Here is a 16,371-nt window from a genome sequence, read left to right on the forward strand (position 1 = left end):
AGGAACGTCACTGTAATTTCGTCTGCAACATTCCGGTTAGGTCGAATTTGAGCAGAATTGATTCTGTTCGTGATTAGATCAAATGTTGTAATAAAAAGGAGCATAATTATGTATTCCATTAATCTAATAGTTTTTCTTGTAACTTTCTGTTTTATCCATACATTTGCGGACGAAGATTTTTTGGGATGCGGCGGTTTCGTTCAAGTCGATAAGGCAGTAGGGCTCGACTTATCAAAAGTTGAAATCCGACTGTAAGCTGAATACCATATTTTCATTGCGAAAGCGCATTGTACAGTATTTTTTTCGTAATCCCATAGGTATACTAAACAAGGAAACCTAAAATACCATACAGATTGTGCCCCGAACAATGGGTACTACTTCATTCCCATATATGACAAGGGAGAATATGTTATCAAGGTATATCCAATTACTTTTACATTTGCTTCCTCTATTACTTAATATTTTGATCTTATAGGTGGTTTCACCAAACGGATGGAGTTTCAAACCATCATCTTTCCCTGTAAACATAGACAGAGAAACAGACTGGTGCTCTCAAGGAAAAGATATAAATTTCGTGTTTCAGGGTTTTTCTATTAATGGCAGGGTAACTTGATCAAGATGCTGTTGTTATTATACTTTATAACTCAATATGCTTGTTGTGTTTAGGTTATTAGTCATGGAAGATCAAGTGGACCAGCTGGTGTAACACTTCAGTTGCTTGCTGATGACACTAATAATGTACTCCAAAGCATTTTATCTGAAAAACAAGGAGAATTTTCGTTCAAAAATATTGCGCCTGGCGAGTACCGGGTTCGAGCAAGCCATCCCGAGTGGCGACTCAGCTCGAGTGAAGTGAAAATCAATGTGCAATCTGATTCACATTCAATAGTCGAAGGCTTGGTTATTCTTGGCTACCCAGTTGAGGGTCAAGTCATCAGTGAAGGAGAACCTATTCAGAATGTCATCTTTTCACTTTACTCACGGGACGAGGACGCAACGTCGCATTGTGGATTGGACGCCCCATCTGTTTCTTCTCCGGTTCAAGAGGACAGTGGCTGGAATCTCGTTTGCCAAACGACTTCTGATCTTAAAGGCCAATTTCATTTTCCTGTTGTTCAACCTGGCCATTACAAAATAGTACCTCTCTATCAAGGAGAAAACATTCGTTTTGACATCACCCCAGCCACATTTGACTTCGACGTTGAAGACAGCCGATTTTTAATGACACAAAAGTTTGAAGTATATTATGATTTATGTCCTTGCACCTTGCAGCTCGATTTATTTAACTACTTTTAATTAGGTGCAAGGATTCCGTGTCAGCGGCCGAGTTCTAGAGCACTCTAGTGGCTCAGGTCTTGTTGGTGCCAAAGTTTATTTGAACGACAAGCAAGTCGCGATCACTGGTGACGAAGGCTCCTACAACTTGGAGAATATCAAAACGGGAATGTATCGTCTAACTGCTGAATCTGGTAATTAATGCAGCAGTGAAAATCATATTTGAACTCCTCTTGAAATGGCTCTATTTCAAATAATAGATCACTTGGGTTTTGAGCGTTTGAGTGTCCGAATCAGCCCAAACACACCGTCACTGCCGGATATAGTCGCTTCCTCATACCGTGTTTGTGGACAAATTGAGTTAGCTGACTTGGCTGTTGGCCCTAAAGCCAGGCAGGTGATATTTATTCCAACGTCGGTTAAGGATTCTTCTGTCGAACCAGTGCTTGTATCTACCGATGACACGGGAGTCTTTTGCCAGTTGCTAAAACCAGGCACTTATAAGTTGGAACCAATGGCGCTTGAGTCCGAAGTGGCTGCTGGCTTGAAGTAAATAATCGTTTAATTGCGTTTGTATGACAACAATTTAAATTTTTCTCTCTGATTTTGACTTAGATTCGTTCCTGCATTGCATGAAATTGTAGTAAAACAAGAAGCCCTGTCTGGTTTCAGTTTTTCGCAACTCAGAGCGTCAATTCGAGGGACCACTAAGGTAATCGGAACCGCCTCAAATGTGCCGGTTAGACTGACAAGCGTCTCACAACCGACACGTTTGGTCAAACCTGTAGAAGCAATCGCCGGGGCAGATGGAACGTTTGAATTTAATCAATTGCTTCCGGGAAAATACCGCCTATCGGTTTTGCAAGACGACTGGTGTTGGAAGTCCAAAACGATCGACGTAGAAATAATTGATTCCGATCAGTCCGACTTGGTATTTGAGCAAACTGGGTTCTCATTTGCCATTTCGTCGAGTCACGAAGTTGATTTGACATTTACCGTCAATGGGGAGAAGAGCGACGAGGTTCTAACAGTAAAAGCAGGTGTTTCGAAACACTGTCTTCCACGTGCTGGCCACTATGTTTTCACGCCCAAGAGTTGCCACGTCTTCGATGTTCCATCAGTGGAATGGAATTCCGACAAGCCAGCACTTGTCCACTTGAAATCTGTTAGCCATCGTGTCGGCGTCATTGTTCGTTCGGATCACGAGGTATCCGATCTGTCAGTGACGGCCACCTCATCTAACGGTGATGCAACACCCTTGGTGCTGGTATCGGTGGAAAAATCATCCGACAACGAGTACCAGCACCAGTTTGTCTTTAATGCACCCAGTGGGGAGACCCTACAGGTGGTGGCCACGGCTGAATCGCTTCTGTTTTTCCCATCAACACTATCATTGACGGTGGGCCGAGAATGCGACGATAAAGCGGGCACGATAATTGCGCAGCGTGGACTCTACGTCAGTGGTTCTGTTCGTCCGGCAATCAGCGAGGTTGAGGTCACCATCAGCGGAGGAAGATTGAGTCAGCCAGTCACAGTGGAAACAGACAGCAACGGCCAATACATTTACGGTCCCGTTAATTTGGACGGCCATCCCATTCTAGACTTGGCAGCTACTTTTACCGTCGAAGCTAAAAAGAGAGGATACATTGTCCGTCCAGCTAAAGCATTTGGTGATTTCATCGCTGAGAAACTGGCCGAGATCTCTGTGTTGGTAGTGGATAGTGCTACCGGCCAGCCTTTACCTTCCGTCCTGGTGGCGGCCGCTGGTGGAGTTGGTTACCGACAGAATAGTCAGACAGGATCAGATGGGCGAGTTACACTGAGTAGCTTGAACCCAGGCGAATATTTTATCAAGCCGGTCTTGAAAGAGTACCGATTCGAACCGAGTTCAAAACTTATCGAAATCGAGGACGGTGCAACTGTTGAATTACAGATCAAGTATTTCGAATTTCATCGTAATTTAATGCAATTACTTCGCTAATTATGTGATTTATTTTTAAATAGGGGTGAGAGAGTGGCTTTTAGCTGTTTTGGATCGGTCACAGCTCTTAATGGTGAACCGGAAGGCTCAGTGAGCGTGGAAGCAGTTGGCACGGGTCCGTCTTCGCATTGCGCCGAGTACCAAGAAGACGCGACCAGCGAAGCCAATGGACAGTTCCGGATCCGTGGATTGCTGCCCGGGGTACGTTTTTGTACTAACCACGATGAAACTGTTAATAAAACAAAATGTTTCCCTTTTTCTTTTTTTTTGTTCAGTGCGAGTACACTGTACGAATGAAGACGGGCAACGGTTTCAACAAAAACGTGGAACGGACTTTGCCACTCAGCACAAACGTTAAAGTAGAAAACAGTGATGTCTCAGGTCTACGCTTCTCCGTCGTTAAGGCCATCAACCAAGCGGATGTTGTAGTCACGGTCGATGTGCTCGAACCGGAGCATTTGAGGACGATCAAGTTGAATTTATTCCGCGAAGATCAGCCCGGTGTGGTGCTGCAGAGTCTGAAGTTAGACAACTCACCCCTCGTCATTCTTCCCGTCTTGCCTATGGATGGCCGTAAATACTTTATACAGCTGGAATCCAACCTTGGCCGGCATCACTACGACTATCAGATGCCAGAGCTTTCCTTCACTGCCAATACATCTGTCCAGCACCTCTCCATGCGTTTCCATCCACGGCGAAAGACAGTCGATGCCTCTGAAACAACCCAAGTATCAATCAGAGGCGTCCTTGTCGCATTGCTTGTTGGTTTGGCGGCCTACTATCGTGAGGAACTGGGCCCGTTTGTCAACAGGGTCTTGGCTGTGGTGAATAACGCTCTGAAACCCAACCGAGGCGGATTCGCTTTCGGATCCGGTTTGTCTGGAGCGTCTTCTTCGTCAAGCCATCCCAACAATCCAGTGTTTAGCGAGCAAGAGCTAGCCCTGATGGACGAAGGGAACAATGTGACGAAGAAAAGAGTCAAACCGAGAAGAGCTCAATAGAAAACCTTAAAAATTGTAAGATCGCACAAATTTGACGTGTGACGAGTTTGTTCAGAGCACAACACAAGTTTCTGTTTTTGTAAGTGTGGTTATTGTTTCGTGCTAGTAGGCCAATAAATTCAAACCTTTGACTTAAGCAGCTTGTTCTATTTTCAGATTATGTTTGTTATCTGATGTTTTTTGTCGATGATTGTGCGTTTCTTTTGAGAACAATTGAGCATCAAGTCGAAATTGTTTTGTTAGGGTTATAGGCCTTGTTAAATAGGACGGTCGGCTCCGTCTAGAAATGTTTATGCAAGACTTCCGATCGGGAACTGTTGGTAAACTTGGTCACACAATTTGCATTTTAACGGCCGTTGCTCGTCTTATTATTATTCTATTTTTCATTGTTTCAAACACTTCCGCGACTTGCTCGTTCGTTCAGTAGCCACACGTTTTTCATCGGACCTGAACGGTTGACCAACCGCGTCGAAACAAAGTCGGTCACAATAGCAGATTTGTGAACGCAAGACGGACAGTGTTCATAATACGGTCAACGGGATGTTAAGCGCGCGAGTCATAGACCAAGAAATGAGTCCAGCCAACATGGAAATATTATTACAAGTACCGGTACGTTACAAATGTTCTCTGCTTTCTTTCTTAATTGACGAAACACATTTTAAGATTAGCGATAAACGAGCCTGAGAAAAACATAGTCCAAATGAATACAACATCTGGGAGGGACAAACGGAACGACAGTGAATGTGATTAGTCGTAAGAGGCTGATAATAATCGAAAGGTGTCCTCCAGGCCCATTCAAAAAAGTCGAATCAGAAAATGTTGTCGGTCAGATTAAGCCTAAATATAGGTCTAAGTCGTTAGTTGTGTTGAAGACCCGTGTCATACAGTTTGTGAGAGTTTGTCGGACGAGAGGAGTCGGCTAACTTTAAAAAAACCAACAAAACTAGATAATGATTTCACCATCTGCGTCACGACATCAACGACGATGACCTTACCTGCGTGTGAACAGAATAATGACATATGTGCTTATACAATAACGGGTCTACGGTTTTTTTTTCTTAATTTTATTTAGTAACGGAAAGAGGATGTCAGGGTCCGGTCCGTTCTGGAAATCGAAATGAACAGAAATGTCCGGAAGAAGTTATCCCGTCTTGATTGTGTACGACGATCACGTACACTTAAGGATCGGGACAGCTTGATGATGAACCCGTCTTCTCATTCGTTAGACATTAGTAGACATCTGACTGTTTTAGTCGCTAGTGTTCGGTGCTTTCATCTACTCGTTGGCCGACCTTTTCAACGATGAATAACCCAATGATTTTGTTCGTTGTGACGATTTTAACAGCAACAGCGTCCGTTCACGGCACACTCACAGCAGCAGATCAACCAACTTTTAATCCGACTGTGGCAATCTCCAATTTCAATCAATTTAAAACCAATTTAGACAGTAAATTTGTTATTAAATACAAAAGGTTTTTTTTTATCCATATAAAAATATCGAATGTCTTCTCATTTTTTTAGAGGCCCAAGAGTTCTTAATCAGCATTTACAAAGGAGCTTTTGGAGGCATTTCGGCTTTTTGGTTGGCCTATTCCGTCTGGATAGTCTTGTCGGTTTTCTACTACTCTTTCGGTGTCAGTTATCTGAACGCCAGAGACGAAGCTGCAGCCGAACAAAAAGAAAACGAAATCCAAAGAGCTTTTCAGGTATCGCAAATTGACGTCAACTCCATCTTTCAAAAGTAAGTCGGTTTTAACGAATAAAATTACTTTTTAAACTGATCTTTAAATGAATAACGCATCGCAGATTGAGAAGCATTCACGACAAGGCCACTAGCAAGGTGGGCGACAGTTGCTATCGACGTGGCCTCTGCGAAATGCGTAGCTATTTCGCCAATACCAAGTTCTTCAAGGGGATTCCTAAATGGATGTACGACTTTCTTATCCATTTATTAGATGTTTTTTGGATTGATTTAATTATATTATTGGTTACTAATTTAGTCGGAAGATGTTGCGTTTAGAGCCACAGAGTCGTGAAGCAGGCACCTGCAGCCAAATCCATTACGAGTGCACTATGACTAAACTGCTGGCCAGCCTCATTCAATGATCACGTCTGATGTACGACTATGTATTTTTTGAGCTTGTTCCCTTTTTTCCAAAATAATTTATTATTCCATTTTTGAATCTACATATTTATCATCCCTTCTGTACAAAAGAGCGAAGAGGTCTCCTTTATATTCATGTGATTAGCTCTCAATAATACACTCCGTCCTTGGCGCGTTTCCGCTTGTTTGTTCCGATCGGTTTGCCCAGAAACGAATCAAGAGAAAGCAAACGGGTCCTTGACCGCGATCGCTAGCAAATTCACTCAAACATGAAGACACGTTTTTATTCGGCAGTTTGAGCCAATATCGTCCAGTCGTTTGCATCTTCAATGGCCCTTCTATGGAATATCATAACCGTGATAGCGATGGGTGGTGTATCGGCTTTCAAGCCGCGTGAGTCCTTTCAGCCGGTCGATGTTGGTTTCCAGTTTTCCACGCCAGTTAACTTGGCAAATACGTTACAAAACAGTGTGGCCGGCCCGATCAGTCTCGTTCTCGTTGTCGCCTTTAGTGGCATTCTCGTGGCCGGCCTCATCGTACCCAAATTAACTTCCGCTTGGTCGGCCCGTTCTTCCGACGATGATTTCTATTCCAGGTCGTGTTCGAGAGAGGTTGAAGTGTTATTAAATCAACGAGGGTTTGTGAATTAATGTATCATTTCCTTTTTCAGTTGGTGGCGTCGAATTTTGGATCCGCTTGACATCGAAGAGGCTTTCGAATTTATGGACGATCTGCGTGATCCTTGCCGAAGGAAGATCTTGTGTCACGTTCACAGTTTTGTGCCGTACGCTCCGAGTTGGCTGCAGACCGTCTTCCGCCTCATCAGGTCACTCTCCACCGGAGAGATGAGCTAAATATTTGTGATTGATTTGTGTAATTTTAATCGTTCGTTATTCACGTTCATTTTTATATACGACGTGTGTTTCCCTCTATGAATCTGTGTAGTAGAAACATCCGCGGAGTGGAGCGATACAAGGAGGATATCATACAAGGATTGGGCGGTGCTGACTGCCATCAACTCTATCAGTCGGAATGCCCGCAAACAGTAGGCCAACTTCTGACGATGACCAGACCCATTCGTCGCATTCTCCAACAACAGGGCCGGCATTTTCATTCGACTGGCGACCGATACTTCAACTTTGTTTGACGGGCAATCATCATACGTTGGCTAGTTTTTTTTTTTTGTAGCATTAGAAACAAAATTGTGTTAGTGTTTATGTTGTATGACGGAAGTGCATATTCGGAAGGAAAAGCTTAGGCCTAGGGGTTCAGTTTGATAGCAAAATGAGTTGACAAACGACAGGTCAGATGTTATTCAAGCCCCGGGCTGCAAAAATAGCTGGACTTACATAAACTCTATTGTATGTGGGTAATTCGTTATTGGCATTTCTCTTGTTAGAGACCGTAATACACGAATGCTAATGGTGACGTCTAATTACGAAGCTGTTCATTCCAATCTAACGGGTTGTTTGAAAATCAGCAACTGCTATGAGGTATCCAATAGTCCAGCTGCCATTTTTTATTTTGATTTCACGTAAGCCATTCGTTTGATTTGTAACGATGTCGATGGCTTTTTAATTAAGGGAAAATTTCCTTAACATTTTTTCCCTTTCTAACGCAAGACATAAGGTACACGGTTATTTTTTAACCAGATGTATATCGCCAATCAATAAGCTTTTAATAGGGGATTTGAGACATAAGAGCGGAGAACGAGAAATTTGGCTTACCTTAATACTTTAAATTATTCATTCAATTAAAACGAGCGGGAAATGGAACGGATTTCGTAAACACGATGGGAAGATGTTAACCAGTGGAATTTTTCTTGAAAGTGAAGAGTTACAGTCTGTGTTGACATGAAACGGGGCGTTCCTTTCGGAATGATGGAGCTGATCTTTCTATCGTTTATACGCTTATCAAACGACCGGTCTTAATCATGCCTCTAAAAAAAGTCTTATGTATACCCTTCAGAATTTATGGCCGATGCATATACAAGAATCCTATGCGCTATGTCTTATCTCTTCTATACGAATCCTAAATAAAATTCTGATGCTATCGTAACGCCTATTCCCTCCGGTGGTCCCAGCGTGAAAGAGGTGCGAAAGGTGCGATTGAATAGTTCACGTTGCTTTCGAACTGGCAGACTACTGCTAAGTGTTGCTTCACTGGCATGCATAAAAATGCTTTCAGAAGCAGCCAAACCAAAAATAGAAGCTCCTCCTATTTCTTTTTTAAATATTCCAAAGTCGATAGTAAGATCCAGCTAGTGACACACTACCAAACAATGCAATCGCCATACGAGCGATGGTTGGTTTATATTTCCACATTTTTTAGAGGCCGTTTTCATTCTGAATTTTAGTACATAAACATATTGATTTAACAGGTAAATTCTCGTTACACCTATAACCGTGGATGTAACCATTGCAGTTTCCGCTTTGTAGTACAAAGGGGCGATTGGCATTAGATTGACACAGATTTTTCGGGGGGGAAGATATACCGTTAGCGCGCACTCTTTGACTGTTTTCTGCTACTGGGCGGAACTGAACTCTCACCCGCTTTCCTCTTTTTCTAGTTGAATGTAATCACTGGAGCACAATGACGTAACTGTCGTTTTGGCAGTCTACGGCTTACTGGAACCGTTTCATTTCTTTTTGCGGGAGTCATTTTGTTTTGTTTTTTTAATGTCTACACATTGAAATCGCCTTTATGTTTGATTTGAATGTCGAGAAACACGGTAAATGTGGCAAAGGTCGTCGACGGTGAATGAGTTTAGGCCACCACGAATTTTCTCGCAACGTCAATCATATTCTGATGACGTAGAGCATGTTGATGTTATTTGCTTTTCTTTAACCTTACGCCCTCCTTCGTTTAGTTCGAACGGCTTCCCCCCCCCCCTGCTGTTTACCTGCAAAAAGACCTGGTGGCATTCTCGTAGAGTAACAACTGCGGCTAAACACACGAAGACGGTCATTTTCATGCCATTTTTATGACGAGACAACTGACTGAGTTTCTTGGAAAAAAAAAAGATGACAAACGTTTACCCAGTGACCGAACTCTCGACAGCGGTAATCGAACATATCGTATACTCGACATTTAGTTTTTCCCATCACTACTGTTATAATTTAGTTTGCGGTCGTACGTAGGATTTCTGTCTTTTGATCTAAAAATAAAACAGCCAGTTTAGCTTGGGCATTTGATTTTCTTTTTATTTCACTATTTCTAATCTAATTAGTCCGGTGAAAGTTATTGTTTTTGAACAATCTAAACCTGACGGACGAAAAACAATCGATTCGGCAATGAAAAGAACTACATGAATTTGTTAAACAAATCAGGAGGGCCGCAGAGCGTTCAACCCCGATCTCGTTGGACTATACTGGCGTCGACAGTTTGATATTGAAGACGATGTCAATGAAAGGAATATAATACAGAGATAAATTTTTTTTTTTTTAAAGAAAATGATGGGCAAGACGCGTCTTGGGCGCTCAGCCCCATCATTATGAGGCCGTGCGTAGCGGCGTCGCTCCAAAACTTCTGGCTGCGGACAAGAAATTCACGCGGCTGACAGCCCGTCATCAGCTGTGTGTAGTCGTAGCTCATCCAAAAACAACAAAACAAGCATCTGCTTCATAGGCTGCTTCAAAGCCATTTTTTTCAGCGTGAATCGCAAAGGCTTTTGAAGACGCTCCTGATTGGCTGGCTTTAGTCACGTGACTCAAGACGGTCGACCTGACGGTCTTGCCCTTTAAAAAGCCCGGTTAGAGGCCGGCCCCAGCATCAAACTCTCGTCTCGGTTCCTCCGTCGCAGTTCTGATTTATCGCGGCTGACGAAAAAAACAAAAAGAAATTGAAATCATTGTTTGTTTTTTTCTCTTTTATTCGTTTCTAACCGCGCCACGTTTACTTCGTTCCACGCGTTCATATTTAAACAAAACACCGTACACGTCAACTGATTACATTCTACCGGCTTGTTTTTTTTTTATTTGTTGTTGGCCTGTTCATCAATCTACGTGCCATCTTTCTCACTCCGGTAAGTCTTTGACATTTGTTTTGCTCACGTATGGAAATGAGTCAACGTTCTAAACATCCATTATAACGCTGGCAAAGGACAGTCGGTCTTTTCCACATCTATACCCTTCGTACCAGAATTTGTGATAGAGGATGTCTAGCTGTCACTGTAGTTGTAGTGTACGTTAGCCATCTCTTAAAAACACATGATTGCATGGTCCCGTCCTTTCGTATTTCTTGAACGAGAATCCATTGTTAAACACACATGCCGAAAAGAAAAAAAAGTTCAGTTTCCCCGTACCCATTAAAATATTTCCCGAAAATTAATGGAAATAAAAAATTATTCTTTAAAAAAAAAGTATGCCCGTGACTCCTAGAACCTAACCGTTACCTTACGAGTTAAAGCCGAGGTAAAAGTAGCCAACTGTCATGACCACATGCTCAACCTCCCAGTTCTGCAACCGGATGGAATCTGTTGTTTGAAATGTGGTCCGCAACTTGTCAGCGGAAGCCTATCCACAAAGCTCGCAGCTGTTGTTTCTCTCTCTCTTTCTTCCGCGATTATTATTAGTGTTTTTACCTCGGATGAGTAGTTCAAAAACGACCTCTTTTAAAATGAAAGACAACCGTAGAGGACGTCATAATTTACGATCGCGTATGCAGTGGCCACCTTGTAAACCGAAGCGTTTCCTTCACGAATAGATCAAATTTTAGACCCCCCTTCCAGAAGACGGAGTCCTCGCCCATAGCATTCCCGACATTCCTAGAAAGCAAAACAAATAAAATGCCACTCGAAAAAAGAAACAAATTTCCGGGAAAAAGTTCAAAAGAGCATTTCGGCTGGTGGTGTATTGTTAAGTTACTTTGTTTTTTTCTCGAAATGGATGAATAGAAAGGAAGCAGTTTCTTCCGGTTTCAGTTGGCCTACAGTTTAAAGGAGGGGGGATTTATAATACGCGCGGGACGTACCTGTCTATAGCGCAGGTGACCTACAGTCCTGCAGCGCTGGGCTTAGTGTATATGAAAAACACAACAGCAGCCCAATAGATCATCAGGGCGTACCCATTTTCTTTCTTTGAAAGTCAACCTCCCATATCGCCTCCCTCTTGGAGTTCGTCTTCTTTCTTACAACCGATGAATTCCAACGAACCCGCGTCAAAATCCCCCCTCTTGTTTTGTATGTACACATGTTTGTTATTATTATTTGCTTTCAGCTCGTGACCCAGAAAAAAGAAAAAAAAGAAATACTATGGGTCAATGATTTTATTTTTTGTTCATGTTCTTTCTTTTCATTTTCCTTTTGCCCATAGCGGAAACGGAAGCTGAACTTCAAGAATAAAAATGATGCACAAGTGGAGCGTAGCGATGATTTTATGCTGCTGGATGCTGTTGCTCTCAGTTAGCGCCAGAGCGTCGGCCAGTAATCTAGACGATGATAACGGTTTGGACGGTGATTTCGAAGATGTTAGCACCACCGACGTCCATCCGACTGCGCGTTTCGCTTTCGTCAATTTGAATTCCGACGGTTCGCTATCCTTCACGTTCAATGCCACGTCTCTTCAGTACACGCTATTAGCCGCTTTGACTGCCCTCGTCTTGGCGGCCATCCTCCTGCCGTTGTTGGGTCTCATCGGCATCGGTAGCCAAGAACCGGAGTACGGATACGCTTATACGGATCAGCAAGGCTACACTGGACCTTCTTACGACGCTCCGGCACCTACCTATGGCGCCAATTCTTACGGCCATTCTTCTTATAGCAAACGGTAAGGTTCCATTGAGTATGATGTCATTTAACGTGGTGCGTGTGTGTGCGTGATTCTAATCGTATCTCATTTGATTTTTTTTTTTGATGGGGCGGATGGCGCTATTGGAAAATGATAGGTCGTTGAGCTGGATGGGTCCTGTCATGGAAGCTCTTTCAAAGAGCTACCAGCGATATGAGATAGGCAGTGGAAGCAGCCGGAGCGAAGAGAAACATCAAGAATGAAACTTGAGTTAAACGATCTCTCTCTCTTTGGACGGATAAGAATTTTGAATTTGATGCTTTTTACTGACTGATGCATTTCAACAAGTCTTTTTTTTTTATATATATGCATGGTGCAAATCTAATCATGATTCCCAACGCATCCTATTCCCAATTTTGACTGATTGAGTTGTTTTTTTATCCCTGGATTTCCTTTTTATTTTTAACTTATTTCTATACGGTTTTGAACTTCCATTAAGGGAGTTTTCCTCTGCATTTTTTTTTGTTTCCAGTGCTATGTGGATTCTCCCCTTTCTATTTCTTGTGTTATTCGAAACGTATTATTTCACTTGCCTTGGAGTTATTTGGTTCATCGCCTATTCTATTTTCTAATCCTTCTATTGCCCCCTCTCCCTCCAGTGCGTAATCAAAGGAGGATAACATCTATCGCACTCCTTTTCCTTCCTAGACTATTATCTTCGACAAACGACCAGACAGTTATCCTTTTTTTAAAACCTTCCAGACTGACAGCTTTAATGACCGATCTGATGTTCTGTTTTTGTTTTTTTCCTCGGTTTTTTTTTTCATTACCTACATTCTTCACTAACTACTTTGTGACCTGACAACAACGTTTTAAAAACAAACAACTGTCGACTCGCTCAAAAGGCTTTTCCTATAGACCAAGCACGACACAAATACACGAACGCCTGCACGCGAACGATGTAGACAGCGGGACTTTTTGACGTGACCATTTAACGGACGCTGAACGTATACATCCACTAACGATATCTCAAATTTTGAAATAGCGAGCTTCTTCCTAGATTGTTTTCATCTCCCTCTCTGTATTTTGTGTGTGTGTGTGGATAGAACCTAATTCCACTTCGAGAACGGCAATCATTTCCAGACAGCACAAAGAAACATCGACCAACAAAGATTCACAAAAAATAAATATATTTAAATCTAGACATTCAATTGTAATCGAGATGAGATGATACCTTTTTTTGAAAATGTACATTTGATGAAGAAACTGATGCAATACAACAGATTATTATATCCTATTATAGTAGATGTTCAGTTTGTTCAACGTTCAAACAAGTGCCATCATAACCGTTCTAATCCGGAAATGAAATAGGTTATTAATAAATAATAGGTGTCATCGTCCCGTCTGGTGCCATTAAATCTGGCGTTCCGTGCCGGGCATATATCTAGGAAAAAAGGTCAGAGACGACGACGTTAGAGTTGAATCGCCTGACGGAGTTTGATTCATATTCATCAGAGAGGATCTGACATCCGTTATGTCTGCTTCCGTATTTTCCTTGAAAGTTGGACACATCCAGAAAAAAAAATTTCAAATGAAACCAGCTGACAAAAATTCTTCGTAATTTTCACGCATTTCGCGGAGTCTGCCTCTTCCCACCTTTTTTTCCCTTTAAAGTTAACATATCTTTACAAGCGATTGTAGGGCAGGCATTGACAGTTATCAGCGCGCTCTCATTACGCGCTCGGCAGCTACCGAACAATCACCGCCATCCCGACAAAGCAATTGACATGACCTTCTTCTTCCTCTCCGTTGTTGTTGTTGCCCTTTTTGTTCAAAGTTATCGTATTGTTTGACAGTGTCGACTTTGCCGGTTGACTGCTGATTTAGTTAAACAGCCGCCCTGCTTTTTCACGTTAAAAGCGAATCAAATGACTCCGCACACCAACATTGCACAGCTTTGCATTTTCAATTCATTTCTTCGTTAATTCTGAATAAACATGACCGCGAAAGTCTGTTGTGAATTTACCTACAAAATCGTATTCTGAAATAAAGACAAAAAGGAATACATAAGCCTTTTCAGCATCGATTGTTCGCTCATCTGGCGGTCGTGTCGAACTGATTAGCTACACAACGGGACGAGATGCGCTATTCGTTCCCGAGGTCAGTTACGTGTAAACGATGTAGCGAAAGATTGCCGTGTTGTTTGCACGTAGAGCCAACGGGATTGATGGCCACAGTAGCCGCTTATACAGCATAACAAGACATTGTAATCGTGGTCATTAGAGCCTACAGACTTGCGGTTTTTTAAAAAAGAATTAATTAAAAGGCATTTATAGTTACATTGGGCTTATAGAGCCTGGTACTGGAAAATGTGGTGTTACGTATCTTCAGATTACTGCAGTATCACTGGAGATTCGTTAGACAAACGGTATATGCGTCATTACCGTGATTCGGCAGCCGGTACTCGGTGGTCACGCGGCAGGGAATGTGTAGCCATTCATGCAATCATCCGTGTATCATTGAAATTACGTTGCCGCTTAGGGATGGAGTTGAAGTCCATTTAACCACATTCAGCAGTGGATTTTTTGAGAATTAGTTGAAATAATCATTAAAAAAAACCCACATGTGAACATGAACGCCATCTGTTTGTGAAATCTTTTACTATATTAGAAGTTAGTTTTTCAAAATTCTAATTCGAAAGTGCTATTTGCGCAGCAATTTTTAGCTTCTGTATTCTATTATAATTCCAAAAACTACATCTGCTAGGCAAAAATAAACCTGATTTTCATAATCCGCGTTTGATATTAAATCGAAATCATGTATTTCTAACTAAATCGATAATTTAGCCAAAAATGCAAAAAGTGAGAAGGGTATAGCCTTCCTATTTTGTCAAAATCTGCAAAAACTGACATCTCTTGGAATTCAATAAAAATTATACCCTATGTGTAGAATCGAACGCTGATTCCGATAGTTGTATTAGTTTTCTCGTCGGCAGAGTAATTTGTCAAATTTACGGGACACAAGTGATATTCACGCAACATCTTTTAGCTGCTGTATTCTGCTTTAATTTCAAAAACTGCAACTCCTAGGCAAAAATAAACCTGATTCTCATGATCCTCGTTTAATTTTGAATCAGAATCATGTATTTTTAACAAAATCTAAAATTTAGCCAAAATTGAAAAAGTGGGAAGGCTATAGCCTTCTCATTTTCACGAAAATCTTCAAAAAACAAAATCTCTTAGAATTTCTTGAAAAACACATACTATGCTCAAAATCGAACGCTGATTCTAACTGGCATGTTAGTTTTCCCGATACCGATGAAGTTTTCGAAATGAAGCGCTAGCACAGTAGTTAATATGCAGCTACTTTTATATTTCTGATATCTCAAAAACCATAAATTCCACGTTGAAACAAAGTTAGTTTTCGTGATCCTTGTATACATTTGGAACCTAAATCGTGTGTATTATTGATTATTATTGCTGAATAATTTAAAAAAGAAAAGTCGGGCATATTATTTTGTCGGGCTTAAAATTTATATCGCACCAACTTTTATATTTTACATTGCTCAAAAACCATAAATTCTATGTAAAAACAAAGTTTATCTTCGTGTTCAGCGATTAATTCTGAATGTAAATCATGTATAGTTATTTATATTTATTAATTGCCATTTTTAAAATTAATAAAATGGAAAAGTCGGGCTTATTTCGTCGGGCTTAAAATTTTTGCTTCACAAAAACTGCAACGCTTAGAATTTAATAAAAATAAGAATTTATAATCAAAATTTAATGCCGATTTCGGCAAAAATATTCATTTTTTCGTCACTTCGGCCGTTGTTGTAATAAACGGGGTAATAACGCGCTTCTGGCGCGCCAGCAGTATTCATCTATTTTTTTTTACTTTGGGTTCAAAAACTATAAGCCCAACTTAAAAGTAAGTTTTAAGTAGCTTAAAAGTAGCTTTTTTTCGTTATTTCCAATAAATTTCGAATCGAGATAATTTATTTTAAATTAAATCTAACATTTAGCGAAAACTGAAAAAGTGGAAAGGGTATAGCCTTCCCATTTTCGTCAAGATCTGCAAAAACAGACATCTCTTGGAATTGAGTAAAAATTATGAACTATGCTCAAAACTGAATGTTGATTTCGATAATTATACTAGTTTTTCTCATTGGTTGAGTAATTTTTTTTTATTTATTTCATCGTTCATTCCTTTTCATTTAGTATAGGCTACAGACCGAGCTATTAACGGGAAAACTAATATTTTATTTATTCAAGTATGCTAGAG

The 16,371-nt window shown here is 41.2% G+C and overlaps 5 protein-coding genes across 5 annotated transcripts in view; all 5 read left to right on the forward strand.

Annotated features, from left to right (window-relative positions):
- Positions 1-16,371, forward strand: part of LOC130696240 (mitochondrial intermediate peptidase-like) — a 53,216-nt gene that overhangs the window by 5,773 nt on the left and 31,072 nt on the right. The gene's annotated exons all lie outside the window — the stretch shown is intronic.
- Positions 12-4,393, forward strand: LOC130696217 (BOS complex subunit NOMO1-like). The gene is made up of 9 exons (XM_057519299.2): positions 12-251; positions 318-417; positions 476-604; positions 667-1,239; positions 1,301-1,469; positions 1,536-1,824; positions 1,891-3,213; positions 3,280-3,457; positions 3,532-4,393. Exons 1-9 carry the CDS (start codon positions 109-111, stop codon positions 4,255-4,257), a joined length of 3,630 nt encoding a protein of 1,209 aa, XP_057375282.1. The 5' UTR covers positions 12-108; the 3' UTR covers positions 4,258-4,393.
- On the forward strand, positions 5,498-6,538 carry LOC130696235 (uncharacterized). The gene is made up of 4 exons (XM_057519318.2): positions 5,498-5,704; positions 5,779-5,998; positions 6,064-6,186; positions 6,258-6,538. Exons 1-4 carry the CDS (start codon positions 5,560-5,562, stop codon positions 6,361-6,363), a joined length of 594 nt encoding a protein of 197 aa, XP_057375301.1. The 5' UTR covers positions 5,498-5,559; the 3' UTR covers positions 6,364-6,538.
- Positions 6,634-7,510, forward strand: LOC130696234 (uncharacterized). The gene is made up of 3 exons (XM_057519317.2): positions 6,634-6,956; positions 7,032-7,187; positions 7,307-7,510. Exons 1-3 carry the CDS (start codon positions 6,691-6,693, stop codon positions 7,506-7,508), a joined length of 624 nt encoding a protein of 207 aa, XP_057375300.1. The 5' UTR covers positions 6,634-6,690; the 3' UTR covers positions 7,509-7,510.
- LOC130696237 (uncharacterized) lies at positions 11,676-12,453 on the forward strand. Its single transcript, XM_057519321.2, has 2 exons — positions 11,676-12,126; positions 12,245-12,453. Exons 1-2 carry the CDS (start codon positions 11,705-11,707, stop codon positions 12,348-12,350), a joined length of 528 nt encoding a protein of 175 aa, XP_057375304.1. The 5' UTR covers positions 11,676-11,704; the 3' UTR covers positions 12,351-12,453.

The sequence above is a fragment of the Daphnia carinata genome, chromosome 5, assembly GCF_022539665.2.
Source record: "Daphnia carinata strain CSIRO-1 chromosome 5, CSIRO_AGI_Dcar_HiC_V3, whole genome shotgun sequence".
Classification (NCBI taxonomy): Eukaryota; Metazoa; Arthropoda; class Branchiopoda; order Diplostraca; family Daphniidae; genus Daphnia; species Daphnia carinata.

Coding starts and splice junctions, on each gene's coding strand:
- LOC130696237 (XM_057519321.2), top strand. CDS start 11,705: ATGATGCACAAGTGGAGCGTAGCGATGATTTTATGCTGCTGGATGCTG. Junction 12,127..12,244: donor CATTCTTCTTATAGCAAACG/GTAAGGTTCCAT, acceptor GGAAAATGATAG/GTCGTTGAGCTGGATGGGTC.
- LOC130696235 (XM_057519318.2), top strand. CDS start 5,560: ATGAATAACCCAATGATTTTGTTCGTTGTGACGATTTTAACAGCAACA. Junction 5,705..5,778: donor ATTTAAAACCAATTTAGACA/GTAAATTTGTTA, acceptor TCATTTTTTTAG/AGGCCCAAGAGTTCTTAATC. Junction 5,999..6,063: donor GTCAACTCCATCTTTCAAAA/GTAAGTCGGTTT, acceptor AACGCATCGCAG/ATTGAGAAGCATTCACGACA.
- LOC130696234 (XM_057519317.2), top strand. CDS start 6,691: ATGGCCCTTCTATGGAATATCATAACCGTGATAGCGATGGGTGGTGTA. Junction 6,957..7,031: donor GACGATGATTTCTATTCCAG/GTCGTGTTCGAG, acceptor TTCCTTTTTCAG/TTGGTGGCGTCGAATTTTGG. Junction 7,188..7,306: donor ACCGTCTTCCGCCTCATCAG/GTCACTCTCCAC, acceptor GAATCTGTGTAG/TAGAAACATCCGCGGAGTGG.
- LOC130696217 (XM_057519299.2), top strand. CDS start 109: ATGTATTCCATTAATCTAATAGTTTTTCTTGTAACTTTCTGTTTTATC. Junction 418..475: donor AGGGAGAATATGTTATCAAG/GTATATCCAATT, acceptor TTGATCTTATAG/GTGGTTTCACCAAACGGATG. Junction 3,458..3,531: donor TCCGTGGATTGCTGCCCGGG/GTACGTTTTTGT, acceptor TTTTTTGTTCAG/TGCGAGTACACTGTACGAAT.